We start from the raw sequence: 21,026 nt of genomic DNA, 5'->3' as shown, positions 1-21,026 counted from the left end.
CAAATATGTTCTTTACACTCAAATTAGTCGTGTCAATAATTTTGTCTTTATCAGTGGGCTTTTAGAAAGACATATTTTGTTATATACATATAGGAAATGAGTTAATGTAAAATCTCAATGTAACTAGTTGAATACTGATGTCGTTCAGTACTTTATATTTTTTTGCATTAAGGCAAATTCAGAGATCCAATATTGTCCTGTAGACAAGGACCTATCAGGAGAAGAGCTAGTAAATTCTATAACTGTTGAGTGGTGTTAATGCAATAAGAAAGAAAAGTCAGTGAAATGAAGAGAAGTAAAGAAAACCGATGAAAATAGGGAACAAGCAAATGAAAATATACACATGACTAGTAAAATGTAGATACAACCATAGATTATGTTGTGCCAGTATCCAGATTGTTTGTATGGAGCATAAAAAGAGGAAAAAGGCGATAAAAACATGAAAGGAAATTTTGTGCAGTTGGCATGCCCAAATTTCAGAAAGATGAGGAATACTACCAAGAGTGAGTATGTTAGGTAGAAAAGAAATGCAGAGCATATTACTAAGTCATATTCAGTATGCCTGCAACATTCTCTGTGTTCCGAAAGTGATGCGTGCTGGTGAGGCTACTCTTTACTGCTTCATTGCAAATTGTGTTCAGAAGAAATGCAGAGTATATTACTAAGTCATGTTCAGTATGTGTGCAACATTCTCTGTGTTCTGAAAGAGATGCATGCTGGTGAAGGCTACTCTTTACTGCTTCATTGCAAATTGTGTTCAACACCACAAACAAGCATATTTAAATATGCTCTTTAAGCTTAATTTATCCTTTGTCTTTTCAGCACTGTAGCTTACCCCAATGCTGCCAATATACCCAGGGCCGGTTTAAGGCACAAGCGACACAAGCCGTCACTTGGTGCACCAATCTGAGAAGGGTCCAGAGGTGCCACGCCTGTAAGATTTCTGTAGAGAATTTATCTGAATTAGTAGTGGTCATTTGGAGTGCCAGTCTGAGAGGAACACTCCAGTGCAAGATTTGTTTACAGATGGGGAGGGTGGTGCCAAATAAGCTGTTTGTGTGGAAAAATGTTCTCGAACCGGCCTTGCATGTACCTTCCATTATCTCCTGTTCGTTGTTTGCCTCAATTTCATTTTCCCCACAGCCTTTTAATCTCTTAATATACTTGTTTTTTACTCACATATGCATAGATCCACAGTTGACGCATTGTCACTCCTTTCTACTACCTTAGCAAACATCTTACAGTCATCTCCTGTACTTTTCCTCTTCTTATTGTGTATAAAGAATTTTGTGATTATGTTTGCCTCTACATAATACATCTTCATTTTAACTTTCATTTGTTCTTAATAATTTTAATATTGATATTTTTCCAGTCTGCAGTAATTTATTTCTCGTAGCTGCTAATAACTGTATTACATGTGCTCTAATGAGAAATTCATTCAGGGTGATGCTTATTTCCAATAATCTCTCCAGTTGATTTTCTGTAATGAATGTGTATTTTTCCTCAATGTATGTAACTTTAATGATATCTTAGAATATATTTTGTATTTGTACGGTCTTATTGACACATAAAAGCAAGGTGAAAATTTCTACCTGGCATTGAAAGATTTTCAACAATGCAATGCTCTGAAACTCTCTCCCCTGTAGCTTCATGTACTATGTCCAGTGCTTTCCCAATGATTTGATTAATTCCCTAAAATGTAGTTCTGGAAGAACAGTATAATATCCACCTACTATTAACACACTGCAGGCTGACACTCGGGTGGCTGATGGGAGTGATCGTAAAGGGTTCTGCAATTTATGCCACTCCCATTAGTCAACTCACAGTGAATTAGCTAGGACTGTATGAATAGTACGGTCGCCCTACCTTTTTCACAGGACTTCATTACAGTCGTGTTTCTTTGGATGTAAGCTTAGTTGAAAGTCAGAGAGTGCCAATAAGCTGAATAAGGTGGATGTTACAACAATCTGCACAATGGTCTTTCCATGACCAAAGCATCCCTATCAACTGATGAATTGCATTGAATGACATGGATTGCATTTGTTAGTTATTGTTTTGCTCTTTACAAGGTAATCAATGTGGAAAATCCCTTTCGTATCCCAGAAAACATTAACAATAATCCTTTTGATAGAGTGAATTGACTTAGCGATGTTAGGATTCTAAGAATTCAACTGATTTCATGATTAGCATCTTTTTTACTGTGGGTGGACATGGGCATATGTTCTGTTGTAGAAATGAAGTAGTGATTTGCCAAGATATTTGCTTTGTGGTAAGCATTCGATAAATTTAACCAAATCTTGCTCATAGTAAGTTCCCCATGTAACGAGCACCATACTCTTTCGTGATGTGTATGTGGCGTCAAGTATTTTATTCATCCTTAGTCACCACATAGTCCATTATGATATTGTGCACTTTTGTAGTATTTTCATTTGTGAGAGCAGTGTTGAGTTTTCAGACATGTTGACCTTCTTGCATCATCTTCATCCACATCATGTTCAAATTCAACTACCCATTTCCCATTTATTGATAATGAAATAAGCCTTCCCCATCTTACTCATGGTATTTATAATTTGTGCCAACTTTGGTTGAATTTTCATTTCAGAATGCCATGGTAACATGTTATTCCATTTTATCCATTTGAATGAAAACACACAAGTACTTTTTAAGAGCTGGGCATACAAAGCTCTTCTGCGGTGAAAATTGACACTTGATTTAACCTATTGTGTTTGCTAAAAAGAGAGAGAGAGAGAGAGAGAGGGGAGAAGAAGAAGAAGAAGAAGAAGTTGATTGGTGTCAGTGCCATGAGTGCAGCAGGCTAAGAAATTTTCCTCATGCGTATTGACCTGATGACAACATACTGATGTGGGCACTAAATTACTCAAAAATTTAAACTCAACCTTACTGATTAGAGAATAGAGAGATTAATTTCTGTTCATATATTGCTGATATTTAAAAAATCTTAGAAAATCTGATGTATACAAAAGGCATAAAAGTAGAAAATAACAGATTTTGAACTTTTTACTTTCTTTTCTCTCTCTTTCTCTAGTAAGAAGTCTTTTTGTTAAGACACAAATGCCTACAAAAGTTGTGACACCTAGATAGATTTGTGCAAATGAATCCAAACTCAAATTATGTGTAGAACACTGTACAATAATAAATGATTAAAAGTACAGAGAGATAGTGAATATTTAGTTCGAGCAATCCTCTTTTATATCAAAATTACACTTAGCTCAATCAGTGAAAAAGCATAAAACATATTGATAATGTGAAAGGAAGTGCCACTGTGCATCATTGATGTGAAGACTATGAATCAGCATGTGACAGATTGAACAAAGCAAAGTGGTAGGTCTCATCCCATCGGTTTGCCAAGCTTTGGCATTGCAGCTTGCACAAGGCATGCTGCTGCAAGAGTGGCAGCTTTGGGGAACCAGTGGATAGGGGAGGGCCTTAGTAGTAGCAAGTGGGTAGAAAAAAACACAATGTGATCATAGTGTGGGATGATAGCAATTTATTTTCATTGCCGTAACTGACCACATGTTTCGTCCATACTATTAGTTCAATGATAACTGTATAGGGTGGGGCCCCTCTATATCAGTGGTTCAATGCTGTCCACTACTGCTTGCACTGGGATCATGCATCCCGCTGCATCAGATTCTATAAACCATGTCCATTGGAATCATTGATGAATATGTGAATGTCATTGCTGGTGTGCTTAGTAGCAAACTGTGGTCTTTTCAGATGAGTCCTTTTTCAGTGTGTCATAGTGATAGTCCAAGGGGAACAATTTTTAGGTGTCTTTCCTTAATGGAATACTATTAACTTTTAACTTATTTTCATTTCCTCTTATCGTTGTACAACTCCTGCATTCAGCTCTGGACATATTTCAAGTCTCTGTCTTCACTTGAGCATCCATCCCTCCCACCCAATATGTTACCAGTACTTGAAATTAATATCTCTCAGTATATGTAACAAATATATATTTTTTTTGTATAAGAATCACCTACACTAATGACTTCAGCTCAATCCTCATTTACTGAGTTGAAACGAGGATATGTTCCTTACAGTGGCCACATATATGTAACATGTTGCGGAATTGACGATCTGGCAGCATGCACTGTTGAGCAGCACAGCGTGCAAATCCCAAATGTGATATTTTGGGGCTTTATGTGATATAACAGCAATTCAAAACATTCTGAGCATTAAATACTGGACCAGGAAAGTTTTAGAGCCCCTAAGCACTCCCTCTTTTTCATGCAACTCAGCATGCCTTATTTTGGCAAGTCAATGCTCATCCCCTTGTCCTCCAGGGGCATATCTAGGCCATATTTGCTACTATAACTTTCAAAGGCTCTGATTTCAGTACATGATGGAGCTTTGTGTTATACTAACTATTCAAAGTTATGAAATAGTGTAATCCTAATCTGTGCTGTAAAGTACATTTCAGTTGTATGTACCCTTGGTGTTGCAAATTTCACCAACCTTAGTAGTTAATTCTCACCTTGTTCTTATTGTTTTGAAAGACAACTCTGCCTGTTATACTTCTTCCATCAATCTCTTTCTCTGGTAAAATTATCCAAGTCAACACAAGATGCTGACAAAAAGAGGCAAAGCAGAAAAGTCAAATGAGAGGAATAGCAACACATTCTGTAGATAACTAACTGTAAATTTCATAAATCCAGTAACCCGGTTTGACAGATCTTAGTAGATACCCATTTTCCCCATGTGCCATATAAAAACTTGGCATAAGAACTTTCTTGGAATGTGTTAACTATTCTGTGTCAAAAGCAAGGCAGTAGAATGTACTAAGCTCAGGCCAGTTTCTATTGACATATGTGTGGCATATTTTTGGCAATGCCTCGAGCCCAGTTGCTTGAAGCTGATAATTTATGAAACTCGGGAACTACACTGACTGACAAAAAAAGTTAAGCACCGTGAAGGGGAAGAGGAGATTAAACTTCGTGTTGAGTGAGTGTGTGGTGGTATTTCAGCAATTAATTTTTTTCTTTTCAAATTTACAAAGTACTTGATAGTATGATCCCACTTATTAGTGTAATATTGTACTCCCTTGTGACCTGAACCATCCTGATTTGATTGGGAAAGGTGTCATAAAGCTATTGTATCCTCTTCTGAAGCAGTTCACCCACAACTGTTGTTACTGGTCATTGATATTGTGGCATTAGCACCTAGCTGACGTCGAGCTGGTCTCATACAAGTTCTAGCAGGGACAGACTTGGCTATCTTGCTAGCCACGGAAGTAACTCAACATCATGCAGACAGTTCATAGACAAACACCATGTGTTATTGAGCATTGCCCTGTTGAAAAATGGTGCTACGATACTGGTGCATTAGAGATACCACATGGGGAAATAGTATGTCAACGATATACCATTGTGCCACCAGATTTTCTTCAATAACCACCGTATATGACCTGAAGTCATACCTGATGCCTCCCCACACCATGACACCAGCAAGTAACATCACTGTGCCTCTCCATAACATCAAAAGAATGGGACATGTCACCAGATCACCAGTGTACCTGCCGACCGTGGTCATTTGGAGTAATGCAGAACTGTGATCAGCTGCTGAACGCTGTGATGCCATTCATCAACAATTTGGGCTTTCCAGTTACAGCCCCACTCCAAATACAGCAGTTTGTGTTGTGTTAACAGCAGCGTATGCAAGGGATGGTAATTCTGTACACCAGCTGTTGTTAGTCTCTGACCAATGGTCAAGACAGCACAGAATGTTTCAGGGAGTCCATTGCTTGTTCCCAGATGACAGCTGCAGATGTGAAAGGGTTATGATGTGCTTGGTGCAGAATACAGTGATCCTTCCCTGTGGTGGTCAGACATGGTCAGCTGTAACCTTGACAGTGTGTTCACCTGTCCTCAAGTTCCTATACAGTCAAACATTGGGCCGCTGTCCAATCAGAATGCCCCACAAATCTGGACGTTGCACGATTGAAACAGCCAGTCAAATGGAGACCCACAAGGAGGGCTCTTCTAAACTTGGGTGCTGATAAAGCTACCTCACATGAGTATGTAGCACCTCTGTGTCCTTCAGAGTGATCATTCATCATCTAACACTGTCCATGCCTCTTATATAATGAACTAGTCCTGAGAACAACACTAAACATTAACATCACGAATACGACTGGCAGAAAATCTGTTAAACCGTGACAGCGGCTACCAGCTGGACAGTGCATGGAATCCCATCATCTCCACGATTTGCTCAAATCGAAGACGACAGAGTGCGTCGACGGCCGTGGCAAACAGCAACGCAGAGAGCGACTGAGTTCTGCTATTCCACCAGCGAGGGCACTGCCGGCAGGCAGTGTGGTTCAACTATCAAGTTTTCGGCGCATGGGCAGAATACTTACAGTACGCTATATATTGCGGAACAGAGGACGTTTTCGCCAGTCTGCGACAGCTCACCTGAAGATGACTGGCAGGTGCCCAGTTGAAATATCGTGCGAAGTATTGAACGACGACCGGCTGCAAGCCCGAAATTTGTTTGAACAGTCAATTCGCCGGAAAAATTTTAAAATTCACATCACGAATGTATTTTGGTAGCTGCCCTATCTGTCACACACATCTGCAACTGTAGTGATTTACATACCTGCCAATGGTATATGTGTGCACAAAGTTACATTGACAGCTGACCGTGACATTAGTTGCTTCACTTTCTTTGTCAGGCAGGATGCCACACACAGGAGTAAAATGAAACAAAAACTGTGTTAATGAGAACTTTCATCCAGATTATCTGAAATATTTGTATTAAAATATTGGAAGTTGTGCAATGAGAACAGTGTTCTCTCTCTCTCTCTCTCTCTCTCTCTCTCTCTCTCTCTCTCTCTCTCTCTCTCTCTCGTGTGTGTGTGTGTGTGTGTGTGTGTGTGATTTTCTTCAAGTTTTCACCCTTTTTTTGTGGTTAGAAATATTTGATAATTGTATGATATTGATATTTTTGATATGAAACATACAACAGAATTTTCAATGAAAAACATGAAGCTGCATTTTAGTTGAATTAGAACATTTATTTGTTTTGTGTCATATTACAGGAAGAAGAAACGAAAGCGTATTGTGGACTCAGATTCTTGTTCAGATATCAAATCGGGCAGTGAGAGCAGTGATTTAGAAGCTCTGTTTGGTACTAAAAGGAAACGCAAACACAAGTCAGAATCCAGTGACATAGACAGTAGTAGCAGCTCCCCTTCAAGCATTGAACTGTGAGTTTCTTTCCCGTTTCGCTTGTTTAGTTAACAGTGTCATTGCTGATTATGTTGATGCTGATACTGTACTGTATTTATACTTCTACTAATACTATTAATACAGGGTGTTTATAAATGAATATCGGGATTTTAACACTTTATAATATTTATAATATTAAACTTACAGTTATAAATGATATGTCCAATGGAAGAACAACTCAAACGGTTTTACCAAGAACCTTATAAATGTTCAATGTGAACACCATTTGTCACACGGCAAACATCAAGTCTATAGCTGAGTTCATCCCAAACGTTGATAAGTGTGTCTTCAGTGATTGTAGGAACAGCTGCTTCAATCTGGTTTCTTAATTCAGGAGGTAGTGGAGACACATACACATTATCCTTGATGAAGCCCTAAAGGAAAAAATCGCATGGCATTAGGACGTGTGAGCACGGAGGCCATGCAAAGCAAGCCGTGTCATTGGACCCCTTGTGGCCTATCCAGCTCGTGGGTACAGTGAAGTTCAACCAATCGCGTACTTTGCTAAGCCAGTGAGGTGGCGCACCATCGTGCTGGAAAATGAAGTTCTCTGGCTCATCTTCCAACTGAGGGAAGAGCCATTGCTCTAGTGTATCAAGGTAACAAGTGCCAGTTACAGTAGGTTCACCAGAAAAGAAAGGCCCATAAACTTTCTGCCGGGATACGGCACAAAAAACAGTCACTTTAGGGGAATCTCGTTGCATTTGTACCACCTCCTGAGGATTTTCTAAGCCCCACATGCGCACATTGTGAGTGGTGAAACGTCAATTCATCACTGAAGACAACATGATCCAGAAAATCTTCATCGTCATGTAGCAACACTTTGTTCCTGAAGTTGCCACGTAATCCATGGTCTGCCGACTTTAGAGCCTGTAATAACTGTAAACGGTAAGAACATAGTTGTAAGCGTTTTCTTAAAACTTTCCAAATAGTCGACACAGAAACTTGTAATTCACGACTAGCCTTCCAGACTGATTTCTTTGGGCTATGAGTAGTCGACTCTCTCACTCGCTCAACAGTCTCTTCACTAACTCTTGGTCGTCCTGTGCTCTTCCCTTTACAAAGGCAGCCAGTATCTTCAAATTGATGATACCATCTGCGAATGTTATCATCATTTGGAGGATCACAACCGAACTTCAGCCGGAATGCATGTTGCACAGTAACTACAGATTCTATCTTCGCAAACTGCAAAACACAAAACGCTTTCTGTTCACTAGTCGCCATCTTCGCTACTACCGCTGTGTAGCGGACTGTGGCGGAAACATTGCATGCTGCGCATGCGCACTGGTGCCAAACGCAACTGTTTGATGAGTTGCTCTTTCATTTGACATATCATTTATAATTGGAAGTTTAAGGTAATAAATATTATAAAGTGTTAAAACACTAAGATTTACAAACACCCTGTGTTACTGCTGCTGCTGCTGCTAAAAGAGATTCTTTGTGTGCACAGTCTGTCACAGTAGAGTTGGGTCTATTACTAATTACTCTCTGTCAACATAAGAATATTTTCCTGATGATTTTCAGCATAACTGTGGATTGGTGACAATACTACAAAAGCGTAACTGTGTACCAGTAGTAAAGAATCAAGCAGGTTTATCAGATCACAAGCATAAAATATTACTCTGTTGTTTAGTACATGGAAGGAGAGAGTGGGAATAGTTCGTGAACTTGAATTGTCTGCTGCATCAGAAAATGCTCTGGCACGTGTAAGATAGGAGGCATGTTTCAGGCAGATATGAAAGGTGCCTTACTTGCTGTTGTAATAATGTTTTCTAGTAGCCATGTGAGGAACAAAAGAGCTTGTGCAACAATTCTGTAGCTGTGGATAAAATTCTAGGAGACAGCACAGTGAACTGTACACAGTAAGTTAACAGTATAGAGTAACCAATGTTTTGTTTAATAAATTCCCTACATTTAAAGACTTAACCATGTTTCTACGATTGGTAGGCAGCATTATTTGTAGTGTGTGCCTTATACTTACAGTGATGCGTGTACTATTTACTGTAAGAAATAATAATATGATCAGACTTAAAATAATGTAGTATATTGCTACTTTATAACTGATGACTTTCTGAAGTGTTACAAACTGAAAACATTATTACTGAAATTTTTGTGTTGTGAAATGGTATTTCAGTAGAATGAGAACTTGACAGTAAAAATAAAATAATATGATAATAATAATAATAATAGTAATAATAATAATAATAATGAAAAACATAGTTTTAATTTTTGTTATGATATGGATCTTTTGCATTGATTACATTGTGGGGAAAGCATTGTGGATGAAGCAGTCTTTACATACAAGGTATCGTATAAAGGATGTTCGTTTAACAACAAAAACAATCAGTTAATGACAAATATATTTAACTGGTTAGATAAAAAACCTACTCCCTAAGTGGCGGCAGAAAACACACAAAAGGCGGTTGTAATTGACAAACTTTCAGAGCCAGTGGCTCCTTCTTCAGGCAGAAGGGTTGAAGGGGAAGTTAGAGAAGTGAAGGAAAAGAAGTGGAGAGGTGTAGTAAAAGGGGTAGATTTCGGGAAAGTAACCCAGAACCGCGGGTCAGGGGAGACTTACCATACAGGATGAGAAGGAAAGACTGATCGTTAGGGACTGCATCGGACGAGATTTGAAAAACAGAGAGCTTAACGGTGGTAGACAGGGTAATATGGAGACAGAGATTACTGCTTAACATTTTAGTTTTTGGCCAAAAAGGCCTTTTTCACACACACACACACACACACACACACACACACACACACACACACACCGCATGACCATTTCTGGCTTGCTGCAGTTAGAGACGGTGGTCATGTCTCTTTGTGTGTGTGTGTGTGTGTGTGTGTGTGTGTGTGTGTGTGTGTGTGTGTGTGTGTTTTCCACTTCAGAAGAAGACCTTTTGGCAGAAAGGTAAAATGTGTAGCATCCTTTTTGTTGTGGCTGTCTGCAACACAACGTCTCCTCTATATAGTGTGAAACCATCTATCCTTTACATAATATTATAACAGTAGCCTGCAGAATCACACCACCACCACATCTACATCTAAATCTACATTTATACTTCGCAAGCTACCCAACGGTGTGTGGCAGAGGGCACTTTACGTGCCACTGTCATTACCTCCCTTTCCTGTTCCAGTCGCATATGGTTCGCGGGAAGAACGGCTGCTGGAAAGCCTCCGTGCATGCTCAAATCCCTCTAATTTTACATTCGTGATCTCCTCGGGAGGTATAAGTAGGGGGAAGCAATATATTCCATACCTCATCCAGAAACGCACCCTCTCGAAACCTGGATAGCAAGCTACACTGCGATGCAGAGCGTCTCCCTTGCAGAGTCTGCCACTTGAGTTTGCTAAACATCTCCGTAACGCTATCACGCTTACCAAATAACCCTATGACGAAATGTGCCCCTCTTCTTTGGATCTTCTCTATCTCCTCCGTCAACGTGATCTGGTACAGATCCCACACTGATGAGCAATACTCAAGTATAGGTTGAACAAGTGTTTTGTAAGCCACCTCCTTTGTTGATGGACTACATTTTCTAAGGGTCCTTCTTTCTATGTATTCACAATACATTACATTTGTCTATGTTAAGGGTCAGTTGCCACTCCCTGCACCAAGCGCCCATTCGCTGCAGATCTTCCTGGATTTCGCTACAATTTTCTAATGCTGCAACTTCTCTATATACTACAGCATCATCCGCGAAAAGCCGCATGGAACTTCCGACACCATCTACTAGGTCATTTATATATATTGTGAAAAGCAGTGGTCCCATAACACTCCTCTGTGGCACGCCAGAGGTTACTTTAACGTCTGTAGACGTCTCTGCATTGAGAACAACATGCTGTGTTCTGTTTGCTAAAAACTCTTCACTCCAGCCACACAGCTGGTCTGATATTCCATAGGCTCTTACTTTGTTTATCAGGCGACAGTGCGGAACTGTATCGAACGCCTTCCAGAAGTCAAGGAAAATAGCATCTACCTGGGAGTCTGTATCTAATATTTTCTGGGTCTCATGAACAAATAAAGCGAGGTGGGTCTCACACAATCGCTGTTTCCAGAATCCATGTTGATTCCTACAGAGTAGATTCTGGGTTTCCAGAAATGACATGATATGCGAGCAAAAAACATGTTCTAAAATTCTACAACAGATCGACGTCAGAGATATAGGTCTATAGTTTTGCGCATCTGCTCGACGACCCTTCTTGAAGACTGGGACTACCTGTGCTCTTTTCCAATCATTTGGAACCTTCCGTTCCTCTAGAGACTTGCGGTACACGGCCATTAGAAGGGGGGCAAGTTCTTTCGCATACTCTGTGTAGAATCGAATTGGTATCCCATCTGGTCCAGTGGACTTTCCTCTGTTGAGTGATTCCAGTTGCTTTTCTATTCCTTGGACACTTATTTCGATGTCAACCATTTTTTCGTTTGTGCGAGGATTTAGAGAAGGAACTGCAGTGTGGTCTTCCTCTGTGAAACAGCTTTGGAAAAAGGTGTTTAGTATTTCAGCTTTGTGTGTCATCCTCTGTTTCAGTGCCATCAACATCCCAGTGTGTCTGGATATGCTGTTTTGAGCCACTTACTGTTTTAACGTAAGACCAGACCTTCCTAGGATTTTCTGTCAAGCCGGTACATAGAATTTTACTTTCAAATTCACTGAACGCTTCATGCATGGCCCTCCTTACGCTAACTTTGACATCGTTTAGCTTCTGTTTGTCTGAGAGGTTTTGGCTGTGTTTAAACTTGCAGTGAGCCTCTCTTTGCTTTCGCAGTAGTTTCCTAACTTTGTTGTTGAACCACGGTGGGTTTTTCGCGTCCTTCACAGTTTTACTCGGCATGTACCTGTCTAAAACGCATTTTGCGATTGCCTTGAACTTTTTCCATAAACTCTCAGCATTGTCAGTGTTGGAACAGAAATTTTCGTTTTGATGTGTTAGATAGTCTGAAATCTGCCTTCTATTACTCTTGCTAAACAGATAAATCTTCCTCCCTTTTTTTATATTCCTATTTACTTCCATATTCAGGGATGCTGCAGTGGCCTTAAGATCACTGATTCCCTGTTCTGCGCTTACAGAGTCGAAAAGTTTGGGTCTGTTTGTTATCAGTAAGTCCAAGATGTTACCTCCATGAGTCGGGTCTCAGTTTAATTGCTCGAGGTAATTTTCGGATAGTGCACTCAGTATAATGTCACTCGGTGCTCTGTCCCTACCACCTGTCCTAAACATCTGAGTGTCCCAGTCTATATCTGGTAAATTGAAATCTCCACCTAAGACTATAACATGCTGAGAAAATTTATGTGAAATGTATTCCAGATTTTCTCTCAGTTGTTCTGCCACTAATGCTGCTGAGTCGGGAGGTCGGTAAAAGGAGCCAATTATTAACCTAGCTCGGTTGTTGAGTGTAACCTCCACCCATAACAATTCACAGGAACTATCCACTTCTACTTCAATGCAGGATAAACTACTATTAACAGCGACAAACACGCCACCACCGGTTACATACAATCTATCCTTTCTAAACACCGTCTGTACCTTTGTAAAAATTTCGGCAGAATTTATCTCTTTCCGTACCTATAACGATTTCAGCTTCGGTGCTTTCTATCAGCGCTTGAAGTTCCGGTACTTTACCAATGCAGCTTCGACAGTTTACAATTACAATACCGATTGCTGCTTGGTCCCTGCGTGTCCTGACTTTGCCCTGCACCCTTTGAGGTTGTTGCCCTTTCTGTACTTGCCCGAGGTCATCTAACCTAAAAAACCACCCAGTCCACGCCACACAACCCCGGCTACCTGTGTAGCCGCCTGCTGCGTGTAGTGGACTCCTGACCTATCCAGCGGAACCCGAAACCCCACCACCCTATGGTGCAAGTCAAGGGTGCCAAACTGTAACAGGTCAACGAAAGCTGTGGACAAACTGACATTAAACCTTAGCAGTTATGGTTTATCAGGATAGGTTTGAGTTTTCTCTTGGGCATGGTAAGCTCCGTCGATGGTTTGGGAGACAGGTTTGATATGTGGGAAAGTGGTAGACAGACCAGTGGTAAACATATACATATCCCTCTTTCATTCAGTCATTTAATTTGACTCCTCCTTAAACATGAACAAGTCTTTATTGTTCCACCCAGCTAGTACAGTTATTAAAATGCATTTTTTTCTTCATGTAATATTCCACACTGAGCAGCAGGCATAGTGATGGCCAGTGATGTAGACAGGCAAGCTGTGTACCCTGTGGAGAGTTGACACAGCGAGCTGACTCGGTGATGGTGTGGACACCACAAGTGGTTCAGCTGTGTTGCAGAGCAGGCAGTGAGTTTACATCTACATCTACATGGATACTTTGCAAATCACATTTAAGTGCCTGGCAGAGGATTCATCGAACCACCTTCACAATTCTCTATTATTCCAATCTCATACAGTGCGCAGAAAGAACGAACACCCATATCTCTCCAATGAGCTCTGTTTCCCTTATTTTATCATGGTGATCATTTCTTCCTATGTTGTTGGTGTCAACAAAATATTTTCACATTCGGAGGAGAAAGTTGGTGACTGGAATTGCTTGAGAAGATTGCGCTACAACAAAAGTCTTTGTTTTAATGATGATCACCCCAAATCGTGTATCACTTCAGTGACACCCTCTCCCCTATTTCGTGATAATACAAAACATGCTGCCCTTCTTTGAACGTTTTTGATGTACTCTATCTATCCTATCTGGTAAGGATCCCACACCAAGCAGCAGTATTCTAAAAGAGGACAGATAAGCATAGTGTAGGCAGTCTCCTTAGAAGGTCTAATACATTTTCTAAGTGTCCTGCCTTCCCCACAACATTTTATATCTGTTTCTTCCAATTTAATGTTCGTAGTTGTAATTGTTAGGTATTTAGTTGAATTTATGGTCTTTAGATTTGACTGATTTATTGTGTAACCAAAGTTTAACGGATTCCTTTTACAACTCATGTGGATGACCTCACACTTTTTGTTATTTAGGGTCAATTGCCAATTTTTGCACCATACAGATACACTATGTGATCAAAAACATCCGGACATCCCCCAAAAACACACTTTTTCATATTAGGTGCATTGTGCTGCCAGGTACTCCATATCAGAGAGCTCAGTACTTCTTAGAGATCGTGAGAGAGCGGACTGGGGTGCTCCGCAGAACGGATTTGGGACGTGGTCAGGTGATTGGGTGTTACACGTCTGTATGCGAGATTTACACACTCTTAAACATCCCTATGTCCACTGTTTCCAATGTGATAGTGAAGTGGAAACGTGAATCGATACGTACAGCACAAAAGCCTACAAGCCGAACTAGTCTGTTGACTAACAGAGACCACCGACAGTTGAAGAGGGTTGTAATGTGTAATAGGTAGACATCTATCCAGACCATTGCGCAGGAATTCCGAACTGCATCAGGGTGCGCTGAAGGTACTATGACCGCTATGCTGGAGGTGAGAAAACTTGGATTTCATGGTTGAGTGGCTGTTCATTAGCCACACATCATGCCAGTAAATGCCAAACGACACCTCGCTTGGTGTAAGGACTGTAAACATTGGACGATTGAACAGTGGAAAAACATTGTGTGGAGTGACGAATCATGGTATGCAATGTGGCGATCTGATGGCAGGATGTGGGTATAGCGAATGCCCAGTGAGTGTCATCTGTCAGCATGTGTAGTGCCAACAGTAAAATTTGAGAGCGGTGGTGTTATGGTGTGGTCATGTTTTTTGTGGAGGGGTCTTACACACCTTGTTGTTTTGTGTGGCACTGTCACAGCACAGGCCTACATTGATGTTTTAAGCACCTTCTGGCTTCTTGCTGTTGAAGAGCAATTCAGGAATGGTAATTGCATCTTTCAACACAATCAAGCAGCTATTCATAATGCACGGCCTGTGGCGGAGTGGTTACATGACAATAACATCCCTGTCATGGACTGACCTGCACAGAGTCCTGATCTGAATCCTATAGAACAGCTTTGGGATGTTTGGGAATGCCGACTTCGTGCCAGGCCTCACTGACCGACCTCGATACCTCTCCTCAGTGCAGCACTCCATGAAGAATGGGCTGTCATTCCCCAAGAAACCTTCCAGCACCTGAGTGAACATATGCCTGCGAGAATGGAAGCTGTCATCCAGGCCAAAGGGTGGGCCAACACAATATTGAATTCCAGCATTACCGATGTAGGGTGCTACGATCTTGTAAGTCATTTTCAGCCAGGTGTTCGGATACTTTTGATCACGTAATGTATCTTTTCTAAATCGTTTTGCAATTTGTTTTGATCTTCAGCTATCTTTATTAGTTGATAAACAACCTAAGACGTCTGCTCAGATTGTCTTCCAAATTGTTTATATAAATAAGAAACAGCAAAGGGCCTGTAACACTACATTGGGGAACGCTTGATAACCTTCCACCAACTACTATGAACTGTGACCTCTCTGACAGGAAATCACGAATCCATTCACATAACTGAGATGATATTCCATAAGCACGCAATTTCGCTACAAGCCGCTTGTGTGGTACAGTGTCAAAAGTCTTCCAGAAATCCAGAAATGAATCTGAAATCCCTTGTTAATAGCAGTCAGTGCTTCATGTGAGTAAAAGCTGGTTGTGTTTCACAAGAATGATGTTTCCTAAATCTGTGTTAACTGTACATCAATAGACCATTTTCTTCAAAGTTTTTCATAATGTTCTAACACAATATATGTTTAAAAATCCTGCTGCATACTGTTGTTAATTATATGTGCCTGTAATGTAGTGGATTACTCCTACTACCTTTCTTGAATATTGGTGTGACCTGTGCAACTGTCCAGTCTTTGGATACGAATCTTTCATCGAGCAAGTGGTTGTATGTGATTGTTAAATATGGAGCATACTCTGAAAGGAACCTAATTGATATACAGTCTGGACCATAAGACTTGCTTTTATTAAGTGATTTAAGTTGCTTCACTACTCCGAGGATATTACTTCTGCATTACTCGTGTTGGCAGCTGTTCTTGATTGGAATTCTGGAATATTTACATCGTCTTCTTTTGTGAAGGCATTTCGTAAGCTGTGTTTAGTAACTCTGCTTTGGCAGCTCTGTCTTCGGTAGTATCTCCGTTTCTGTCGTGCAGAGAAGGCATCAGTTGTGTCTTGCCACTAGCATGCTTCACATATGACCAGAATCTCTTTGGATTTTGTGGCAGGTTTAGAGAGAAAGTTTCATTTTGAAAACTATTATAAGAATCTCACATTGAAGTCCACACTAAATTTTGAGCTTCTGTAAAAGATAGCCAATCTTGAGGATTTTGCGTCTGTTTAAATTTGGCATGTTTGTTTCGTTGTTTCTGCAACAGAAACAGGTCAGAACTGACCTGTTTTGTGTACCAAGGAGGATCAGCTCCACCGTTTGTTAATGTACTTGGTATAAATCTCTCAATTGTTGCTGATACTATTTCTTGTATTTTTAATTTGGAAGGAGTGGAGATTGTCCCTCAGAAAGGCATCAAGTTAATTTTTATCTGCTTTTTTGAATAGGAATACTTTTCATTTATTTTTGGAGGGTTTAGGGGTTACAATATACAGTATTACTATGACAACCCTGTGTTCACTAATCCCTGTATCCGTTTTGATGCTCATTATCAACTCCGTTGCTAAGAGGTCAAGTGTGTTTTCGCGTGGGCTCATGAACTAACTGCTCAAAATAATTTTCAGAAAATGCGTTTAGCACAATTTCGGATGATGTTTTATGCATACCTCCGGAATTAAACATGTATTTTCACCAGCATATCGATGGTAAATTAAAGTCACCACCAACTATGATCGTATGAGTCTGGTACATGTTTGAAATCAACTCAAGTTTTCTTTGAACCTTTCAACAATTGCATCATCTGAATTGGGAGGTCGGTAAAAGGATCCAGTTATTATTTTATTCCGGTTGCCAAGAATGACCTCTGCCCATACTAACTCACAGGAACTATCTACTTCAATTTCACAACAAGATAAACGCCATGATCAACCGTGTTTAGCCTATCCTTTCAGAACACGGTTAGTTTCTACACAAAAATTTTGGCTGAGCTTATGTCTGGCTTTCAATGTTGTCATGTTGGTTGCCTTGCGGAAGATCATGGTGCTGCCCAGACTGTGACTCCAAACTGCTGGCTGGACTTTGGTGATGGCAGCTGGAGCAATGGCAACTGCCCGGACTGGACAGACAGACAGAGCTCCCTTGTTTGTAGTTCAGTGGTGGCAGAATTGTTGTGACTGTGCAGACAAACACAGACTGGGTGTTACTTACTGCCCAGTCTGCCAAAACAGGATGGGCTGGTATGGCCGTGGGACAGCTGTGGAAGACGTGATGTTATTGTGTCACACCGAAGCCTCTCTTTGTGACCATATTTGATAAGGTATAGGTGTCTTCCTGAAGGCAGCTGGGTGCTGCAACTGACAATAGGTCACTTGCAGTAACCATTCTGATGTGTCTGGGCACATGGGATGATGTAACACCTTATTCAGCCAGGCAATGGCCAGTGCAATGTGTTCCATGCCCAGCAACTTCTGCTCCAACCTATTTTCTGAGTCTTGGGTTCATACTATATTGTTGTTATTCCATCCTTGACTTTCCATTGTTTCTTGCTGTTGTATGATTTCATACGCAAACAAGTAAATACATAATATCTGATAAGTAGGAAATAGTGTTCTGTCATAGTGATAAGAATATAAAAGGGGCATAGAGGAAATTTAGCTATTTATTGTCTATATAGTTCATGTGTATCAACTGCTCCTAACTTGGGGTTGAGGAATGTTTCACAAACCAAGATAATTGAGATATTCTACTTTCATCTTTATGGATAATATGGAAGGAATGCGAAGAAAAGAGTTAAGTTGCACGAATGAAGGTATCCTGTCAGATGCTGTCCAATGAATCTTGGCACTCGAGTAAATGGACAAACTAAATATAACTGGTGACCAAAAAGTTTCTGTTTGAAGGCTGTACATTCCAGAATCTGTATGCCGGTCAAGCAAAATCACTGTGAGCAATCGTCTCACTAGGCTGAATATACCCATTTGCTAAAAACACAGTGTCTTGCTGTTTGAAGAAGTCCATAACTATTTGCTGCACATCCTTATCTGACAGGAATCATTGATCTTTCAAGGCATTTTATAAGGGGCTGAAGGCATGATAATCACATGGGGAGAGATCAGGACTTAAAGGACGGCTGCTCAAGTGTCTCGCACTTGAGTTGTTGTAACGGATGAGGCTGGCCACCCGGATCAACTGGCATCTTGTGACGAATCGCAACCAGCACAGAATTTGGTGCATCATTCCACAATGGTGGTTTTTAACAGACATACTGTCCCATTTACAATGTCATTCTGTAATTCTTGTCTATCAGTGTTAATCCTTTGCTAGCCAAGAAAAGAATAACAACACATTCGATGTGCTTTGATACATTTGGTAATAACGTCACCATAATTCACATTTCTGCGTTTACCACACACACATCAGAAAGACATGAATGCCTATATTTTGTGCTTGTATACCTGCAGCACAGTCATGCTGTGTTGTCTATATGCTGCAGCAATGCACTCAAATGGAAACTTTTTGATAGCTCTTATAGGTATTTTTGCAGCTGTTGCACATAATTCACGTATTAACTCTAGAAGAGTTGCGAGTCCCTCTGAAATAAATGAGTCTAGTGTTGTTCTCATATTTGGCATGAACAGACTGCATCTGTATATTTTTATGCTTTATAAGCAGGCTGCTTTGCTCAGTAGGCTGCTCTTTGCCAGTGAAACTACATTTACAAATCATGGAATGCTGATATTTAGAAGTATGTGTTATTACATTTCTGAGAATCCATGCAGGTTAAATTTGGGCAGTAGTGGAGTGTGAACATTCAGTGCGGCATTATTGAAGACATTGTAATTAGTATTCACTTGGAAGAAATGTTAATGGATAACAGATCACATAATTTCTTACCAAAGCAGTACTGGCTGCCTTAAAGAAAGTAGCACTTGAAAAGTATAGTATCACATACATCTTTACATCTCATTTATTCATTATTTCATATATGTGGTACCAGTCCAGTGAATGCTCAACTTATTACTCCCTTGTGGCTAGGAAAATCCTCATCCAACTTTGATCCGTAGGTAAGATGTAATGGCATTATCATTGGGCCTGCATGTTCACTTTGTCACCACTAGCCTTTCTTCTCTGGACTGAGCTGCAAGATGAAGCCTGTGCACAAGTTCCAGTGGCTGGAGAGGATTTAAATCATTGCATTGTTGCAACAGTAAAGAAGGAATGCTTCAATCTCTCCAGAACGTCTAGGACATCTGATTGCAGTAGTAGACATGGGGATTTCAAACACTTGATGACATAAATGGAATTTTATGGAAGTATTTATGACCATTTTTATTTAGATTTCCTTTTTGTAACTGATGCTGTTTTATGAATCCATTTCATTAAGAATTTGAGAGAAACACACACAACTATTACCGTACTTACTTGGTGATCTTTCTTAGATATTACGTAAGTTGCCTTCCAGTAATTGTGACAGTCCAACCAAATATTTCCAAGTGTGATTTAACATCAATTTTATATTAAACCTTTTGCAACTATTTCCAATTTATAATTACACTCTCTTAAATGTAGGTCAGGATAGCTATCAGTTTGACATTCGAAACAGATAAAGCTAAGGTTCAGTGACAATGTTATGAAAAGGATAGATCGCTACTCACCATACAGTGGAGATTTTGAGTCACAGAAAGGCACAATAAAAGGAGTGCTAAGCAAGTAAACTTTTCAATTAACACACACACACACACACACACACACACACACACACACACACACACACACACACACACACACACAATCACTGTTTCTGTCTGTTGAGGCTATACACCAAGCAACAGTGCATGATAGGAGAAGCATTCTGGGTGGTGGGGGCATAGAGGAGGCTGGGGGGGGAGGGAGAGGGATAATGGGGAAGGGATGGGGGACAGTAATGTGCTGTTTGTGGAAACATACAAGTGTGAGGTGGGGAAACAGTAGGGCAGCTAGGTGCAGTCGAGTGGTTAAACAGAGTGTGTGTGTGTGTGGGGGGGGGGGGGGGGGGAGGGGGGGGGTGTCAGAAAAGCAGAGAATTAAAAAGACTGTGGGTGCATAGGTGGAATAGAAGGCTGTATGTTACTGGAGTGGGAACAGGAGAGGGGATAGGTCAGTGAAGGACAGGGACCACAACAGGTTGAGGCCAGGAGGGTTACAGGAACATAGGATATGTTGTAGGGAGTGTTCTCACCTGCGCAATTAAGAAAAGTTGGTGTTGGAAGGAAGAATCCAGATGCCACGAAGAATCCATATGGCAGAGGCTGTCAAACAGTCAAGGAAATGAATGTTGTGTTGGCAGTGTGCTCAGCAACGCAATGGCCACAGTTTTGTTGGTGGTCATTCATGCGGACGGACAGCTTGTTGGTTGTCATGCCCATGCAGTACACAACACAATGGATGTAGCTTAGTGTGTAGATCACATGACTGGTTTCACAGGTGACCATCTCTGATGGCATAGGTGATGCTTGTGATTGGACTGGAGTAGGTGGTGGTGGGAGGCTGTATGGAACAGGTCTTGCATCTAGGTATTACAGGTATATGAGCCATGAGGCGAGGGGTTTGGAGCAGGAATAGAGTAGGGATGGACGAGGATGTTGTAAGGCTTCAGTGGGCAGCAGAATATTGTGGTGTGTGTGTGTGTGTGTGTGTGTGTGTGGGGGGGGGGGGGCTTAGAAAGGATAGTTGGT

At 40.7% G+C, this 21,026-nt stretch overlaps 1 protein-coding gene across 3 annotated transcripts in view; it reads left to right on the top strand.

Moving 5' to 3' along the window:
• LOC124788186 (transcriptional regulator ATRX homolog) overlaps positions 1 to 21,026 on the top strand; it is a 495,869-nt gene that overhangs the window by 209,654 nt on the left and 265,189 nt on the right. For all 3 annotated transcript variants that reach the window (XM_047255347.1, XM_047255346.1, XM_047255348.1), the window contains one exon: positions 7,061 to 7,228. In XM_047255347.1, the coding sequence (XP_047111303.1) occupies positions 7,061 to 7,228 (168 nt within the window). The remainder of the gene's footprint in view (positions 1 to 7,060; positions 7,229 to 21,026) is intronic.

The sequence above is a fragment of the Schistocerca piceifrons genome, chromosome 3 (genome assembly GCF_021461385.2).
Source record: "Schistocerca piceifrons isolate TAMUIC-IGC-003096 chromosome 3, iqSchPice1.1, whole genome shotgun sequence".
Taxonomy (NCBI): Eukaryota; Metazoa; Arthropoda; class Insecta; order Orthoptera; family Acrididae; genus Schistocerca; species Schistocerca piceifrons.
Note: the sequence above shows the minus strand (reverse complement) of the source record. Positions and strands in the feature narration are given on the sequence as shown.